Here is a 14,846-nt window from a genome sequence, read left to right on the forward strand (position 1 = left end):
GTCATAAAATTTGGAAAGACAGATTCAAATTCCAGTCCTATCACTAACTAGCTGAGTGAAGTTGGACAAGTTAACTTCTCTGGGCCAATTCATCATTCCTTCTCTGTGATATGTGGATATTAATAATAGTACTTATTGCATAGGCTTATGGGAAAGTTAAATGAGTTAATAACATATGTACATGCTCAACAAATCATGGCTATTAGTATAGCAAAAAAATTCAATATTAGGAATCAAGAAATCTGATCTTTAGTTTGGGTACTACTGCTTGTAAGCTGTGTAACCTACATAAATTGCTTATTCTGTCTGGGCCTCAGTATCCCTATCTGAAAAAGTAGGGGATTGACCTAGACAACACATACTCTTCCTAAATTGTAATAGACTAGGTGCTGTAGATGACATTTTTATTTGACTTTGATACTGAACTATGCAATTGGATTAAATTGGATCAAATTGCCATCATTAAGCATATAATACATTGAAATTTTATTAAAAGGCTGAAAATGAAAGTGATAATAATGAGTTAGGCTGCAGAAGTAATTTCAAGTGCACACAAAAAGAGTAGTGATAGATCAGATCCTATTAACATCTGCCTGGATGTAAGAGAAAATAGATGGTAAATTTATTCAATTCAGATGCCAAGCTCAAAGATGTATGATTTTGTAAGAAAAAAAGAAAAGAAAACATGCTCACCCTAATTTCAGTATTGGTTATCCTGACAGTTTAGGGCCTGAGTCTTCCTAATACACGGAAAATTATATCCAACTATAAGATATTTAATATGAAGAGGTTACAGGGTGTAATAGTAATGTTTTTAAAATGTATTTAAAAATATCCAATGGTTGAACTAAACAAAGAACATGGAGAACAAAAATCTGAGATATGCCCCTGAGATGAGTGACCATATCGAATCAACTATCATGTCCATTTTTATGTACACTAAGGACAGCCTGGGAATAGGAAATAGACATTACAGTAGAAGAAATGAAGTACATCATCATTATATTTCTGCTTCTTCAATTTTTATTCCCTCCTTTGAAATCTTATCATTGTTCCCTATAAAATGTACAAAAAAGATGTTGATAATATTTGGAAATGTATCAAGAAGACAAAATCACTCATCTATTTAACTAATTATTTAACTACAGTATTGAAATTAAAAGCATCAGCATGTATATCTGAGGTAACAGTGTCCTTAGAGTCCAAACTCCCACAAGAAAAAGAAGTACTGAAAAATCTTTGGCTCATAAACATGGATGAATCTAAGATGTTTGCATAAAATTTAGCATAATACGATTATGTGGCTGATTAGAAATTTTCTGGAAAGGGCTATGTTCCATGTCCTAATAATTGGTTGATCAAATTTGTCTTTGATTTTTATATCTCTGATCAGTGCAGTGCATTATAACTCAGAACTAATGGAAATATAGTAAAGTGTGATATTTTTAAAGCAGCTAATAAAGTTTACTCAAAAAATGGCTTCTCAGAAATATGATTTATAGTTAATTAAGGCATCTAATGGCTATGCCTTATACTTCCAAATATCTAATTCATACAAAAATGTTTATATTTTATTAAATTATAAAATGTATATTATTTTATGTTACATGTTGATAATTTATAATTGAATAGGTATTTTACAATCTTATTAGTATACTGGGTTGTTTATTTTTGTTGCAAAGTAAAAGAATAGCTTTCATTTTTGGTTAGTATCTCAAAAAACATCTCTTGTCATGTACTTCTGTGATTTTATATTTCTTTACTATGGAAACATGTGTATTTCAAACTACTCCAATTTATTTGTATGTTTATATCATATTCTCCTAAAATGTACCCCAGATTGGGAATTGACTGCCAAATGATCTCATAAATCAAGAAATGTAATTTTCCCAGCCGTTTATATGTATACTTGATACTCTGTAGAGGTGCTTATAAGCTTTAGTGAATAATAGTGAATTTGGATGGATATTTATGGTGTTTTTTTTTTTTTTTTTTGCTGTTCGCGGGCCTCTGACTGTTGTGGCCTCTCCCGTTGTGGAGCACAGGCTGCGGATGCGCAGGCTCAGGGGCCATGGCTCACGGGCCCAGCCGCTCCGCGGCATGTGGGATCTTCCTGGACCGGAGCATGAACCCATGTCCCCTGCATCGGCAGGCAGACTCTCAACCACTGCGCCACCATGGAAGCCCTTTATGGTGGTTTGATTGAAGTAATGACCCTAATTTGGTGATACCTTTCTGTATCCATGCCATTAGTTAGTATTCTCCCTCTCAGATTTTGGGCTTGGTTTTATGAGTGGCCTTGTTTAATAGGAGAGTAGCAAGCAAACAAATGCAAGCAAAGACTTGAAAAACACTTACACATTAGTGCTTACCCTCTTTATATGTTTTATATGCTGTCACTAAATAAATAAGCTCTAGCTAGTCTCTGGATAATGAGATGCATGGCTCAGTCATAGCTTTTACCTAGCAAACAGGGAGCCAGACTGCAGACCAGAGTGAGGCCATCCTAGATCAAGCAGCTTCCAGCATTAGAAATCCCAGTCAAAACCAGCAGAGCCTCACCAACTGAGCAGAACTGCCCATTTGACCCATAGATTTTTGAGTGATAACAAATGGTTGTTCTTTTAAGCTACTAAGTTATAGACTGGCTTTTTACACAGCAATAAACCAATGATACAATATGTATTGGAAATAGACAACAGAACAAAAACATCTTTCCAAAGAACATTAACATTTTCATATCATATATCTGTTGTTATGTTAAAACTCCTTTGTGAGTGACTAGATTTTCAGTGTAGGAGACAATCTTGGATATGACCCCCTCTCTATCCTTGTCTTTATAGATATCCCTAACATTTGTCAAATCAATCAATAAACATTAGGCATCAACTAAGTGCCTAGAACAGCGCTAGATGCTGAAAATACAAAGGTGAATCAGCCAGACTTCTATCATTATGTTCACTGAGCTCACACGAACATCAAGTTTTTGGATTATTACAACATACTCTGATACTTGCCATGGAAAAGTCTTTGCTCTTCAAAGTCAAGCTGAATTCCAAAGTTAACTCTATTTGTGTATTTCATTGTATCTGGCCATGATCTTCCCCTTCTCCCAGAAATTCTATAGATATGATATTCATTAGTTCTGTTCGTTAATACTTCTATTTCCCCTGCTTTGTGGGAACATGGTAGCATTGCACTTTCCTCATGCAGTAGATTGAAAAGTGGGCACAAATTATTTCTTGCCCTCTTTCCATACCCCTTTGCAATGTGTCTTGCAGCTCTTCCTGTTAAGAGGTAGGATCTATTTCCCCATATTGTCACTGGGCTTGGCCATATGATTTTGCTTTAGCCAATGGGCCTGGAGCAAATGTAACCCAAGCCGAAACTTAAAAAACGCTTTCATTGCAGTTCTATTTACAATAGCCAGGACATGGAAGCAACCTAAGTGTCCATCGACAGATGAATGGATAAAGAAGATGTGGCACATATATACAATGGAATGTTACTCAGCCATAAAAAGAAACGAAATTGAGTTATTTGTAGCAAGGTGGATGGACCTAGAAACTGTCATACAGAGTGAAGTAAGTCAGAAAGAGAAAAACAAATACCGTATGCCAACACATATGTATGGAATCTAAAAGAAAAAAAAAAAGATTCTGAAGAACCTAGGGCAGGACAGGAATAAAGACGCAGACATAGAGAATGGGCTTGAGGACATGGGGAGGGGGAAGGGTAAGCTGGGACGAAGTGAGAGAGTGGCATGGACATACATACACAAGCAAATGTAAAATAGGTAGCTAGTGGGAAGCAGCCCCATAGCACAGGGAGATCAGCTCCGTGCTTTGTGTCCACCTAGAGGGGTGGGATAGGTGGGAGGGAGGGAGATGCAAGAGGGAGGAGATCTGTGGATATATGTATATGTATAGTTGATTCACTTTGTTATACAGCAGAAACTAACACACCATTGTAAAGCACTTATACTTCAATAAAGGTGCTAAAAAATAAAACGCGCTTGTGCATTGGGGCTTGCTCTTTTTGAACCCTGTGACTGCTACCATGTGAACAAGCCAAGGCTAGCCTCCTGATGATGAGGGACACCTGGATTGATTGCTCTGTTGTCCCAGCTGACGGCACACCCTCAGAAACAGAGCTGCCTTGTTGACAGGCAGCTATTCACAAACACCTGAGTGAGCCCAGGCCAGGCCAGAAGAACTGTCTGGCTGAGCCTAACACAAATTGCTATTCCATAGAATCATGAACTAAATAAATAGTTGATGTTATAAGCTTTTAAATTCTGAGGCGGTTTGTTATGTCCTCAAAGCTATCTGATATATCACTCCTTTGAAGTTAAGCATAGCCATATGATTTGCTTCACCCAGTGAAATATTTCACTTCTGGCAGGTCTTTAAGAGCTGGACTGTGCTTTGGCATCTTCTTTCTCTTGTCATGCTGACTGCAGAACTTTCAGATGGTGGGGCCCCATAAACGTGGGTCCCTGAGTGGACATATAACAGTTCTTCCTCTCCTCCCCAGTACTGAGTTTTGGAGAACACATAGTTTAAAGTAAGAAATAAATCTCTGTATTAAACCTCTGAGATTTTGGGTTTCTGTTACTGGAGCATAACCGAGCCCATTCTGACTAACACAGAATTTGGTACCCAGAAGGAAGTACAGTTATGATAGAAAATCTAAAATATTTAGCTATGACTAGAAGCTCAGTGGGTGGTGGCGAGGAAAGTGTTGTTAGAGGCTGGAAAGTTGGTAATCCACGCTAGCTGTGGTAAAATATTTGCTAAAGCTATTCACGCATGCCTCCCATTCTTCCCCTTTCTAAACAGAAATGTTTACCACGGTTGTTCTGTTCCTGTCCCACCAGTGTTTGTTTGTTGAGTGCACGTGTGTGTTTGTGTGTGTGTGTGTGTGTGTGTGTGTGTGTGTGTGTGTGTGTAACCAGGGAGGATAGATATTTAGTCTTTTCAGATCTTTATAACAACAGAAGTTTTTCTCCTCTTCTAATACAGGGACTACCAGGCATCACCCAGAGATGCTGGACTTTGAGATTAATGCCATTACTGAATAGAACTTTTGGATTGTTTCACTTGTGATAGGAATGAATGTATATTGTAGTGTAAGGAGAGTGATATGTATATTGGTGACTAGAAGGATGGAATGTAGTAATCACTGGTGCTGTTCACCAGTAAATTTGGGTTAATTTTTCTTCTGGGCAAATGGTAGGATTACACTTTCCTGCTCCCTTGAAGATAGCATGCCCATATGATTTGCTTTTGTCAATGAAATGTGAGTGAAATTGATTTGTATCACTTTCAGAAAGAACCTGTTTGCCATTCATCTTCCTTTTGCCTATCATGTAAGTGAGGAAGTTCCAGAGATTGGTTGGAGCCTCCCTAAGCCATTTGGTTGCTTGGTGAGAATCTCATGGAGTGACGCTCTCCCCACCCTCTCCCTTCCTTCTACCAGAGATGAAAATACAGATGAGCAGGAAATAACTTTCTTTGTTGTTTTTAAGCCACTAAAACTCTTGGATGCTTTGTTACTGCACCATAACCTAGCCCTAACATCCTAACCAATGTAGAGTACTGAGATAGAAAAGCTACAGAGGCTGACCATCTTAGCAATTACAACATGAGTAGAACCCACAACTGACACCATCCACTGATAACTCCAAAAGCACCTTCACTAGTGATTTCACTTGCTTCTCCAATTGTGTCCATTCTAAAAAAGATGATTATGAGATTTCAAACTTCATTTTTTTTTAATTTTTGAAAATTTAAAACTACGTATTCAGTATTGAGGAGGTAACAATGAGCAAGGACTACTTTTTCCTAGGAAGCAAAAAAAAAAAAAGGTGGAGGTGGATAAGGAAGGATAATCCACAAAACAGGGAGGATGGAACTGAATTCAGAATTCACAGAAGTTTCCAAGAAGAATTAAAACATATTTCCCACAAGCTTGTGCATAAATTCCCAGTAATCCACAGTACTTCTCAGCAAACTGTGTGTGTCATAGCTTCGGTTCGGCCCCCTGCACGTATACAGAAATGCATGCACAATCACTGTGGGGCAAAAGTTAAAAATGTCATTGGAGTTTATATCTAATCAAAAGCTTTCTCTCTCTCTGAAGAAATATTTCCTCTAGCTCAGCGCAGAATTCATTCCACAACATTTAAGTGCTAAATCCCGTGCTGCGCACTGTATTAGGGTTAGGCAAGTGAAAGACGACACGGTACACAAGACTTAATGGGTCGCTGTCCTCCAGGAGTTTACTTTTTGCGGAGCATAAAAGTGTCCCCTTTTGGAGTTTTCACCCAGCCACCTCCAAGCCCCCCGTAAACGATTTCCGGTGAAAGGCCCCGCAATCTTTCCCTAATCTTTACAAATATTCTCGCTTTCCGAGATGTCATCGCCCTGGAAACTGAAGTTACTATGGGTTCTCTCTCTGGACATTTGGCAGTTATTTCAGATGCAGCCGAATGACCGGCTTGTTCCTTCTCAGCAGCGACGAGATCACAGTGACCACCAAAAGTTTCCAGCACTTAAAGCACAAAGCGCAGCCCGAAACTTCAAGATACCGACAACTCTAGCGGCTTCCACCGCCTTTCTATTGTGAATCCTAAGGAAGTTAAGGTGGCTGGGTCGGACCCCGCAACGCGCGCAGCGCACTGCCCTGAGCGGTAAACCCACAAGCCGCACACAGAGCCGAGAAGCCGAAGGCCAGGCTGCAAGCCCAAGTGTGCGAAGGGTACGGAAACACGCCCATCCCTGGTGGACTACAAGAACCGGCATGCACCGCGCCGCGGCAGCAAGCTCCGCTTCGGGACCCCAGCGCAAGGAGACCTGGGAAGTGAAGTCTCCGGGAGGCCGGAGTCGCGTCGCGAAGACAGAAAGGAAGCGTTGCTAGTCCGCTCCATTAGCACGCCGGTTCCTGGCGGGGCTCCGAGCCTCTGGCTCCTGCTCAGGGTTTTCGCGGGCGGCGGGAGCGGTATGGCTCGCTTGAGTAAACTCCGGGGGGAGGGGAGACAGGGGAGTAGATGGGGAGGCGGGGTCAGCGGAAGCGGCAGGTTGCTTCCTTCTCCTCACGCTCCTTCCCCGCCTCTCCCAGAGGGAGCGGTGGGAGGGGGAGGGAAGGGCAGAGGGAAGGTAGTGTGACACGTGTCAATCAACCCCCCTCCGGGGGGCGCGCGCTCCGGGGCTCGCGCCGAGGGCTCGCGCCCCTGCCTCGTGCCTGCGCCGCTCGTATGTAAATGAGGGCGCGTGACGCGGGACGCAGATGGACAAGGGAAGAGAGAGAATGGCCGCTGCCGCCGCCGCTGCTGCCGCCGCCGCCGCCGCCGCCGCCGCTCAGTGCCGGAGCCCTCGGTGCGCGGCGGAGAGGAGAGGATTCCGGCGGGAACTCGACTCTTGGCGCCACCGCCTCATGCACTGTGTAGGTAAGAGAGACACGGGCCGGGGCCCCGGCTCCGCGCGGCGACGGCTGCCGCAGCCCGAGGAGTTTGTGGCAGAGGGGTTTAGTTGAATCTCCCGTTCGGGTCAGTTCATTGGGGGAGCGAGATGGGAGCGGCGGCGGCGCGGCGGATCCGGCGCTCGCCTTTTGTCTGGGGGCTCCTCGCCCGGCGCGGTCCGCGCTCCTTTCCCCTCTTCAGCTCTTTGGCTCCCCGGGAACTGTTAGTTCGGACCCGCTCGCCGAGCCCCCAAGGAAACGGCTCGCTTGCGCTCTCCCCGAAACTCCTCGGCGCCCCTGGCCGCTCGCTGTCCACCCTGTCAAGAGGGAGGAAGCGGGCCGGTGGGTCGGCGCCCGGCCGGAGAGGAGCCCGCGGGCAGAGCCGGCGGGAGGAAGGCGGGCTGGTCCGCGCCCCCGCCGGGTGCACACACACCCCCTTCTGCCGCCGGGGTCCGGGCGGGCCGACGCGACAGGGTTCCCGGGGACGGGGACCTGAACGACCCCCGGGTGCTCGCGGGGCGGGGGCCGCGGGTGAGCCGGCTGGGGGCGAGGGGCGGCGGGGGCGTCGCCCGAGGGGCGGGGGCGCCCAACTCTGCCCTCTCGCGCTCGGCGGCGGCGGCGCCGTGTGTACTCCTTTAAGAAGGAGCCGCTCGAGCGCTGACGGTTGGGATTTGAAGTTCTTCCTCCCTCTTTGGAAGTCTGGACGGAGGGGGGGGTGTTGCCATGGCGACGGCAACCCCCCCGTTCTCCTCGCGGACGCCCCGAAGACTCGGGTCCTCTTTTACTGTCATGTGATGGACCCTTCCTTGCACAGACACGCACATCGCCCTCCCCAACTCCCATCCCCGTTCTGCAATTCCGTCTTCCCTTTTGGTTGGGTCGGAATCTTTCTGCTTCAAACTTCTGGGCTCCGGGCTGTCATTCTGAGGGTTGCTCGGGGGTGGCGAGAGGTGGTGGGACCTCCCCACCTTGCCGCCGTCGCTGTTTTGTCTGAGTAAGACGTGTGCGTGGAGCTGTTATCCAGCAGGTTGGATAACACCGAGTGGGCACCGAGGGGATAACGCGGTTTATGGGATGGGGTGTGTTGTGTTTGTTTCGGAAGGGGTTGATGGGTGGGCGAGTAGAAGAGGTAGAGGGAAGGTTGCATTGTTTAAAGAGTGGATAGTGGCAGCAGCTTGCTCGACTGGCAGTTAAATCTTGGCATTTGGAGTTGAGGAGTAACCTTAGTGCCCTAAGAAAACAACTCTCTTACCCTGTTTCCATCTGTTCTTGCGCCACCTCGCGCCCCTTTTCCCCAAGCCCCCTCAGATTTGTTTGGTTAGCGCCTGAAGATCTTTCTTGTTTTTCACTAGTGAAAAGGAGGTCGTGGTAGGATAAACTAGTACAACTTCAAATCAGAAATGTGCACTGCAGAATACGGTGGATATAGGAAAACGTACGAGAAGGAAGTTTGTTCTGAGTAGGGGCATTTAAGTTATGTTCAAGCAATTCACTGTTTTACGCTTTAAAATATGTTTTGTTCTTATCTAAGGAAACGTTCTAGGAAATAGCTTTAGTCAGGTATTCATAAGTGATTTTATCTCTTTTTAAAAAGTGTAAAAAAACCCTCACGGTATTCTTATATAAAAATTTTAAGCGAAGGGTTGCTGGTGCTTCCCGAATACAAAATGGACCCTGTTTTTATAATTGCTTATGTAAAGATCTCTTCCACTGACAACCTGTTTGAAAATTGTTGAGTTCGTTCAGTTAAAATCAGGCAGGATGATAGCATTGTAACACTGGCTCGAGATACTATTGTGTTAAGTTTTGCCGAGGCACAGTTATTTGATGGTGTCTTTGGACAATTTTTATATTTTAGAATACTTTGGCTTTTTCTTTTTTCTCATCTTGCTTGTTTAGATGCATTAAGTATGGCTTCGTCTCACAAAAATATATGTGCTTTTGAAAAATAGTCGAATTTTAATTAAACACAAAATTAATTGGATGTGATGGAAGAAGGGAAATAGGATGTCTTTCTGTCTTACCTACTTGGATATTCAAGTAGGATTGGAAGACGTTGAAGATTGTGTTAATGCTGTGTGTCTAATATGTAGTCTCTGTATTACATTTTTAATGTAGTATACAGTTGTATCGTATTTGAAAGAAAATTTTTTCCTGAGCTCTAACTGTATTTGAGAATTATTTCCCACAGTCCCAGTCCTAGTCAGGAGACCTAGGAAGATCCATCTCATAGTTTGTTTTTATCATGCTTGTTTTTTAAATAAACAATAAAACTCTCTTAAGCAGGATATACACTGGTTGATTGGGTTTTTTTCAGTAGTCTATATGTGAAGCACCTACTCACAGTATGAATTGGGATTAAATGTATTTTGAGTAACTATTTTAAGTCACCTTTTGCTATTACTTTGTAAATATATTTGAAAAAAGCTATATTCTTTTTACTTTGCATGTGTGTATGTGTGTGAACATATATGTGTATATGTACTTCTGTATTGAATATTCATTGCTCTTATTGGTTGAAATTTTTATAAAATATTCTTTCTACCTTTAGGGAAGAAAATGATCCACAAGTCTTATTTTTAAATGAAATATGGAAATTGTAAGTAGTGTCTCAGGGCCTTACAGCAAATTAGTATTGAGCCAGTAGTGAAGTTTTAAAATCTCAGTTCTTAGCCTAAATGTTTAAAGTAATCTCATTCATTCTTTAAATAACATATATATTCTAATTTTATGAGCAAAAAGTTCATTTTCCTTGCCATGACTGCTTGTAGTTAGATAAGATGTTTAACTCTTGATATGGAAAATGATATTTACCTTTCTTTATTTGTGGAACTCATCTCTTTAGGTTAGGTTTATGGTTACTCTGTGATTTAATCCTGGTTTTTCTTTTTTTATAATTGAAGAGTTGTCCTGTAAGCTGTGTGGCCCAATTAATAGCTTTATTTACAATGTGGTGCTTTTTACAATTTGATTTTTCTCTGTAATCATCCTGTACTGTGCTATACTTTTGAATATGTTCATCTAACAAATGTTTGAGTGCTTATTGGATATAATAAATAGTATCCTAGTACTCAGCATGTTGAGTGATAACAGATATAGTCCTGGATCTTATGGAATTATATATGGAATATATAATTAGTATCTGATAAATCATATAATTTAAAGCAAAGTCAAGTCCAGGATAAAAGAAATGCATTAGTATATTTTTAAACATTATCAGGACTTGTGTAGTCCATTAGGATATTTGATCTGGGAAATAAGTTCTGTTTTGTTTTAACTTTTAATTTTGATATAATTTCGAACTTACAAGAAAAGTTGGAAGAATAGTACCAGGAACTCCTCTATACCCTTACCCACATTCACCAATTGTATTACATTTTGAAGTATTTGCTTTATCATTCTTGCCTTATATCTATATCTTTTTTTTTTTTTCTCTGAACCATTTGAGGGTAATTTGGAGACATGATGCCTCTTTACCCCTAAATTCTTCAGTTATATTTCCTAAAGCCAAGGACATTGGCTTACCTAACTACAGTATAGTTATTAAAACCAGGAAATATGACATTGACATACTATTAATGATACTATTATCGAATTCATAATCCATATTCAGATTTTATCCACTTTACTTTATAAGCTTTTCCCCCTAGCTAGGATCATATATTGCATTTGGTTGTCCTCTTTTAGTCTCTTTAAATCTGGAACACTTTCTCAGCCTTTCTTGTATTTCTTGACCTTGACATTTTTGAAAAGTACAGGAGAGTTATTTTGTAGAATGTCCCTCAATTTGAATTTGTCTGTTGTTTCCTCCTGATTAGATTGGTTATGCATTTTTGGCAGGAATATCTCTGAAGACATGTTCTGTCCTTCTTAGTACATCATATCTTGAGATTCATAATGTTGTTTTGTCCCAGTGTTGGTGATGGTAGCTTTGAAAATCTGGTTAATGTGGTATTTTCCATATTTCTCCCTGAAAGTTACTATTTGTTCTTTTGTAATTAATATGTAATTTGTGGAGAAATACTTTTGAGGAACAGGATATTTACAGTCTCATCAAAACTTTACCCACAAGTTTTAACATTCATTCATGATTTTTCTAGCTTCATCATTCTGTAACTAGTAGTTGATATTCTGTCATAAAGCAGTCTATCCTGTCTTCTTTATTTATTTTTGTTAGTTATTTTCATCCGTATGAACTCATGGGTTCTTATTTTATTCAGTGGTTAAATCCATTACTGTCATTATTTTGATTTCCAAATTGTCCCAGGTCTGGCCAGTGGGAGCCTCATCAAGCTGTCCAGTGTTTTTTGACAAATCACATGTCTCCCCAACCCTTCCCTGCCCAATGATTATTTTTGAGCACTTCCTTCCTGCCCAAACAAGATATTCCAGGTTCATCTTGTACTTCACATGTCCCAGCCCCGACATCAACCATTTTTCCAAGGAGCCCTCCATTCTTTTTAGTGGAAAATAGATTTAGATACCAAAATATGAACACGAGGTGTCAGGACTGTTTTTTTTTTTTTGCGGTACGCGGGCCTCTCACTGCTGTGGCCTCTCCCGTTGCGGAGCACAGGCTCCGGACGCGCAGGCCCGGCGCGGCCACGGCCCACGGGCCCAGCCACTCCGCGGCACATGGGATCCCCCCGGACCGGGGCACGAACCCGCGTCCCCTGAATCAGCAGGCGGACCCGCAACCACTGGGCCACCAGGGAAGCCCCCAGGACTGTTTTTAAGCCCTCTTTTTCTGATTCAGAAGTTAATGATCAGTGTAACCAGTGTAACTGATTTGCCTAAGGTTACAACAGTAAAACAATGAAGATTTGATTAGAATCATTTAATAAACTCCAACATACCATTGCTGTCCAGTAGAAATAAAATGGGTGCCAAATATATTATTTAAAATTTTCTAGTAGCTACATTAAGAAAGCATGTTTGATTTAGTCCAATATATTAAAAATATTTTAACATTAATCCATATAAAATTGTTGAGTTAGTTTACATTCTTTTTAAAACATTAAGTCTTTGAAATCAGTTATTATAGCATATCTCAGTTTGGACTAGCTACATTTCAGGTGCTTAGTAGCCTCATGTGGCAAATGGCTACCACATTGGACAGCACAGTTTTATAGTGTAGTGACTCCAGCCAAGGCTTGATTACCTTGGTACCACTTTTTCAAATCTGTTGATACTAACCAAACTGATAGCTTTCCCCAAATCTTTTATTCCCCAAATCTTTTATTTGAATAACGTAATATAGTGAATGGGAATATAGGCACTGGAGCTAGACTACCTGTGTTTGAACTCCAGCTCTCTAGCTGTTACCACCTACCAGGGTGGACAAGTTACTTAACCTTTCTGTACTTCAGTTTCTTACCTGTAAATTGAAGATAATGAGGTTGTTCGAAAATTAATTGTGTTGATATATGTTAATATGTGTCTGCCATATAGAAAACATTCCATAAACATTTGCTGTTAATATTATTTATACAGGTTATTAAAAGCTTTGAGCTTTATGTTTTTGCCAGTAGATTCTTTCTGGTGGGAATGCTGATGAACAATGAAGAGATCATGAGGCATGTTAGAGAAAAAGATAGTAAAGGCTTGAAAGATCTATATTCTAGGGTATTCTTGAGCCGTAGAGTCATGGAGTTTAAGAATCACAGTATAATCACTTAGCTTGATCTTCGCTTTTTATGTATAAGAAAAGCAAAAGGCATTTGATGCCGTCCTACGTTGCAAGGAACATTTTGGCTTTGTGGTAGCTGAATACAAGAAATCTGTTTAAATTCATTTAAAAAAAATCTGTATCATTATATCATCTTGAACCTACTCTTTGTTGGTACCTACTCTCTGTACTCTTCCTGTTAACCACATCACTGTCTTAGAGTTCTACACTCTGCAGGTGTTTGCAGAGTAGACTTTTCCAAACTACCTGCCCCATTGATAATCAACAGTATCAGGGGCAGAAGATATTCTCTTCCTCTATTTTTTAACCTCTGAAGAAGTTACGGGAGCACTTCATAGAGCTATAACACTTAAAGATGGGATAGTCCAGGTAAATAAAGTTCTAGATAATCAACTTGACACTCCTTTCCGGCTGCTTCTTGCCTCCTACTCTTATTTTTCCACCAACTTCTACCTCATCTTGTCACTATTGCTATGTAAATTCTGGAAGAGTAGATTTACTTAGAAATCTGGATTTGATGAGAACTGGTATGAATGGGTCAACTACCCAAAAACTTTGCACAACTGTCTTTTCAGGCACTAGCAGATTTTTTATCCATTAAAAAAAGATGTGAATTAAAGCACTATCTAATAATATGTATCAGGCAAATGGAATCTGTGATGATCATGAGTAGTTGGGTGGTAAAGACATATCCAAATTTCTCTGTAAATAGGCACATTGTGAATTTTGCTTGTAAAATTTGAAATTCTGTGTACTCTTGGATTGTATACTTGGAAGTTCTGCCATCCTTGGGTTCAAGCAGTATATGAATTTCGTATATTTGCATATGTTAGAAACAGGCTGTATGCTGGTCTGAGCATATCACATGTATTCTCCTTTCTGTGTGGTGCTGTCTCTTCCTGTCCATGCTACTTCCCTTGGCTGGTTACATGTGTGTATCCCTCCCTGTTTGGCTGGGTACTGTGATAAGTTCCTGTTATGTCACCAGAAGTAGCTATTATGTATCCTCCATGCTCCCCTGGTTTATCTTTCAATCCTGGTATTTAATTCTTCTACCACTGTGCAGTCTTGGGAGGAGCAACAGAGGCATGTAGATTTTTGGATATGCAATTTTTTCTTCCTTTTTGGTAAATCCAGTTTTTCAATTATAATCTCATACGTTATTGAGGTTTAGAGTTCCTATCTTTTTCTTTTTTGATAATATTCCTTCTTTTTTGGGTGTGTGTGTGTGTATTTTATTCACCACAGAATAAAGATAGGAGGCTGTGACTAGGCCCAGACCAACCTACTGCTACCATTAGGAAACTAATTAAGGTAACAATGCCATATTTATATTTGAAGAATGGCACTTTGCTCTTAATAAAGCTAAATAAAAATTTGTTTTGAGGCTTTTTATGTTTTCTAGAAAACAGCTTCCAATGAAGAATCACTTTTCTATATCTCCTTTCCTTTTATATGGTTTTCCCATTAATTGGCAACAACCCTGCTTACTTATATTTGCTTCTTTGTTTTTCTTTTCTCTTTACCTTGATCTATTACCAAGTTATTATTATTTTCTTTACAATATCTCTTGGATTCAGTTTTTCTGATGAAGTGTTAAGCACTTGGGCCGATTTAGGTAAGACTCTAGTTTATATCAGTATCTGCATCGTTGATTTTACTGTCCTTCAGTCTAGCTTATAACCTATATTAAATC

The 14,846-nt window shown here is 41.0% G+C and overlaps 1 protein-coding gene across 13 annotated transcripts in view; it reads left to right on the top strand.

Annotated features, from left to right (window-relative positions):
• The first annotated feature begins 6,893 nt into the window (after positions 1-6,893).
• LCORL (ligand dependent nuclear receptor corepressor like) overlaps positions 6,894-14,846 on the top strand; it is a 166,812-nt gene continuing 158,859 nt past the window's right edge. For 3 of the 13 annotated variants that reach the window (XR_003432186.1, XM_027103276.1, XM_027103272.1), the window contains exon 1: positions 6,902-7,450. Coding sequence is in view for 8 of the 13 variants with exons in the window: in XM_027103276.1 (XP_026959077.1) it covers positions 7,291-7,450 (160 nt within the window). In the remaining 5 variants the exon portion in view is untranslated. Of the gene's footprint in view, positions 7,451-14,846 lie in introns of all 13 variants that reach the window. The other 10 variants (XM_027103267.1, XM_027103268.1, XM_027103263.1 and 7 more) reach the window with 9 other exon arrangements.

Source organism: Aethalodelphis obliquidens, unplaced genomic scaffold (genome assembly GCF_003676395.1).
Source record: "Aethalodelphis obliquidens isolate GAN/ISIS:26980383/991018 unplaced genomic scaffold, ASM367639v1 scaffold6, whole genome shotgun sequence".
Classification (NCBI taxonomy): Eukaryota; Metazoa; Chordata; class Mammalia; order Artiodactyla; family Delphinidae; genus Aethalodelphis; species Aethalodelphis obliquidens.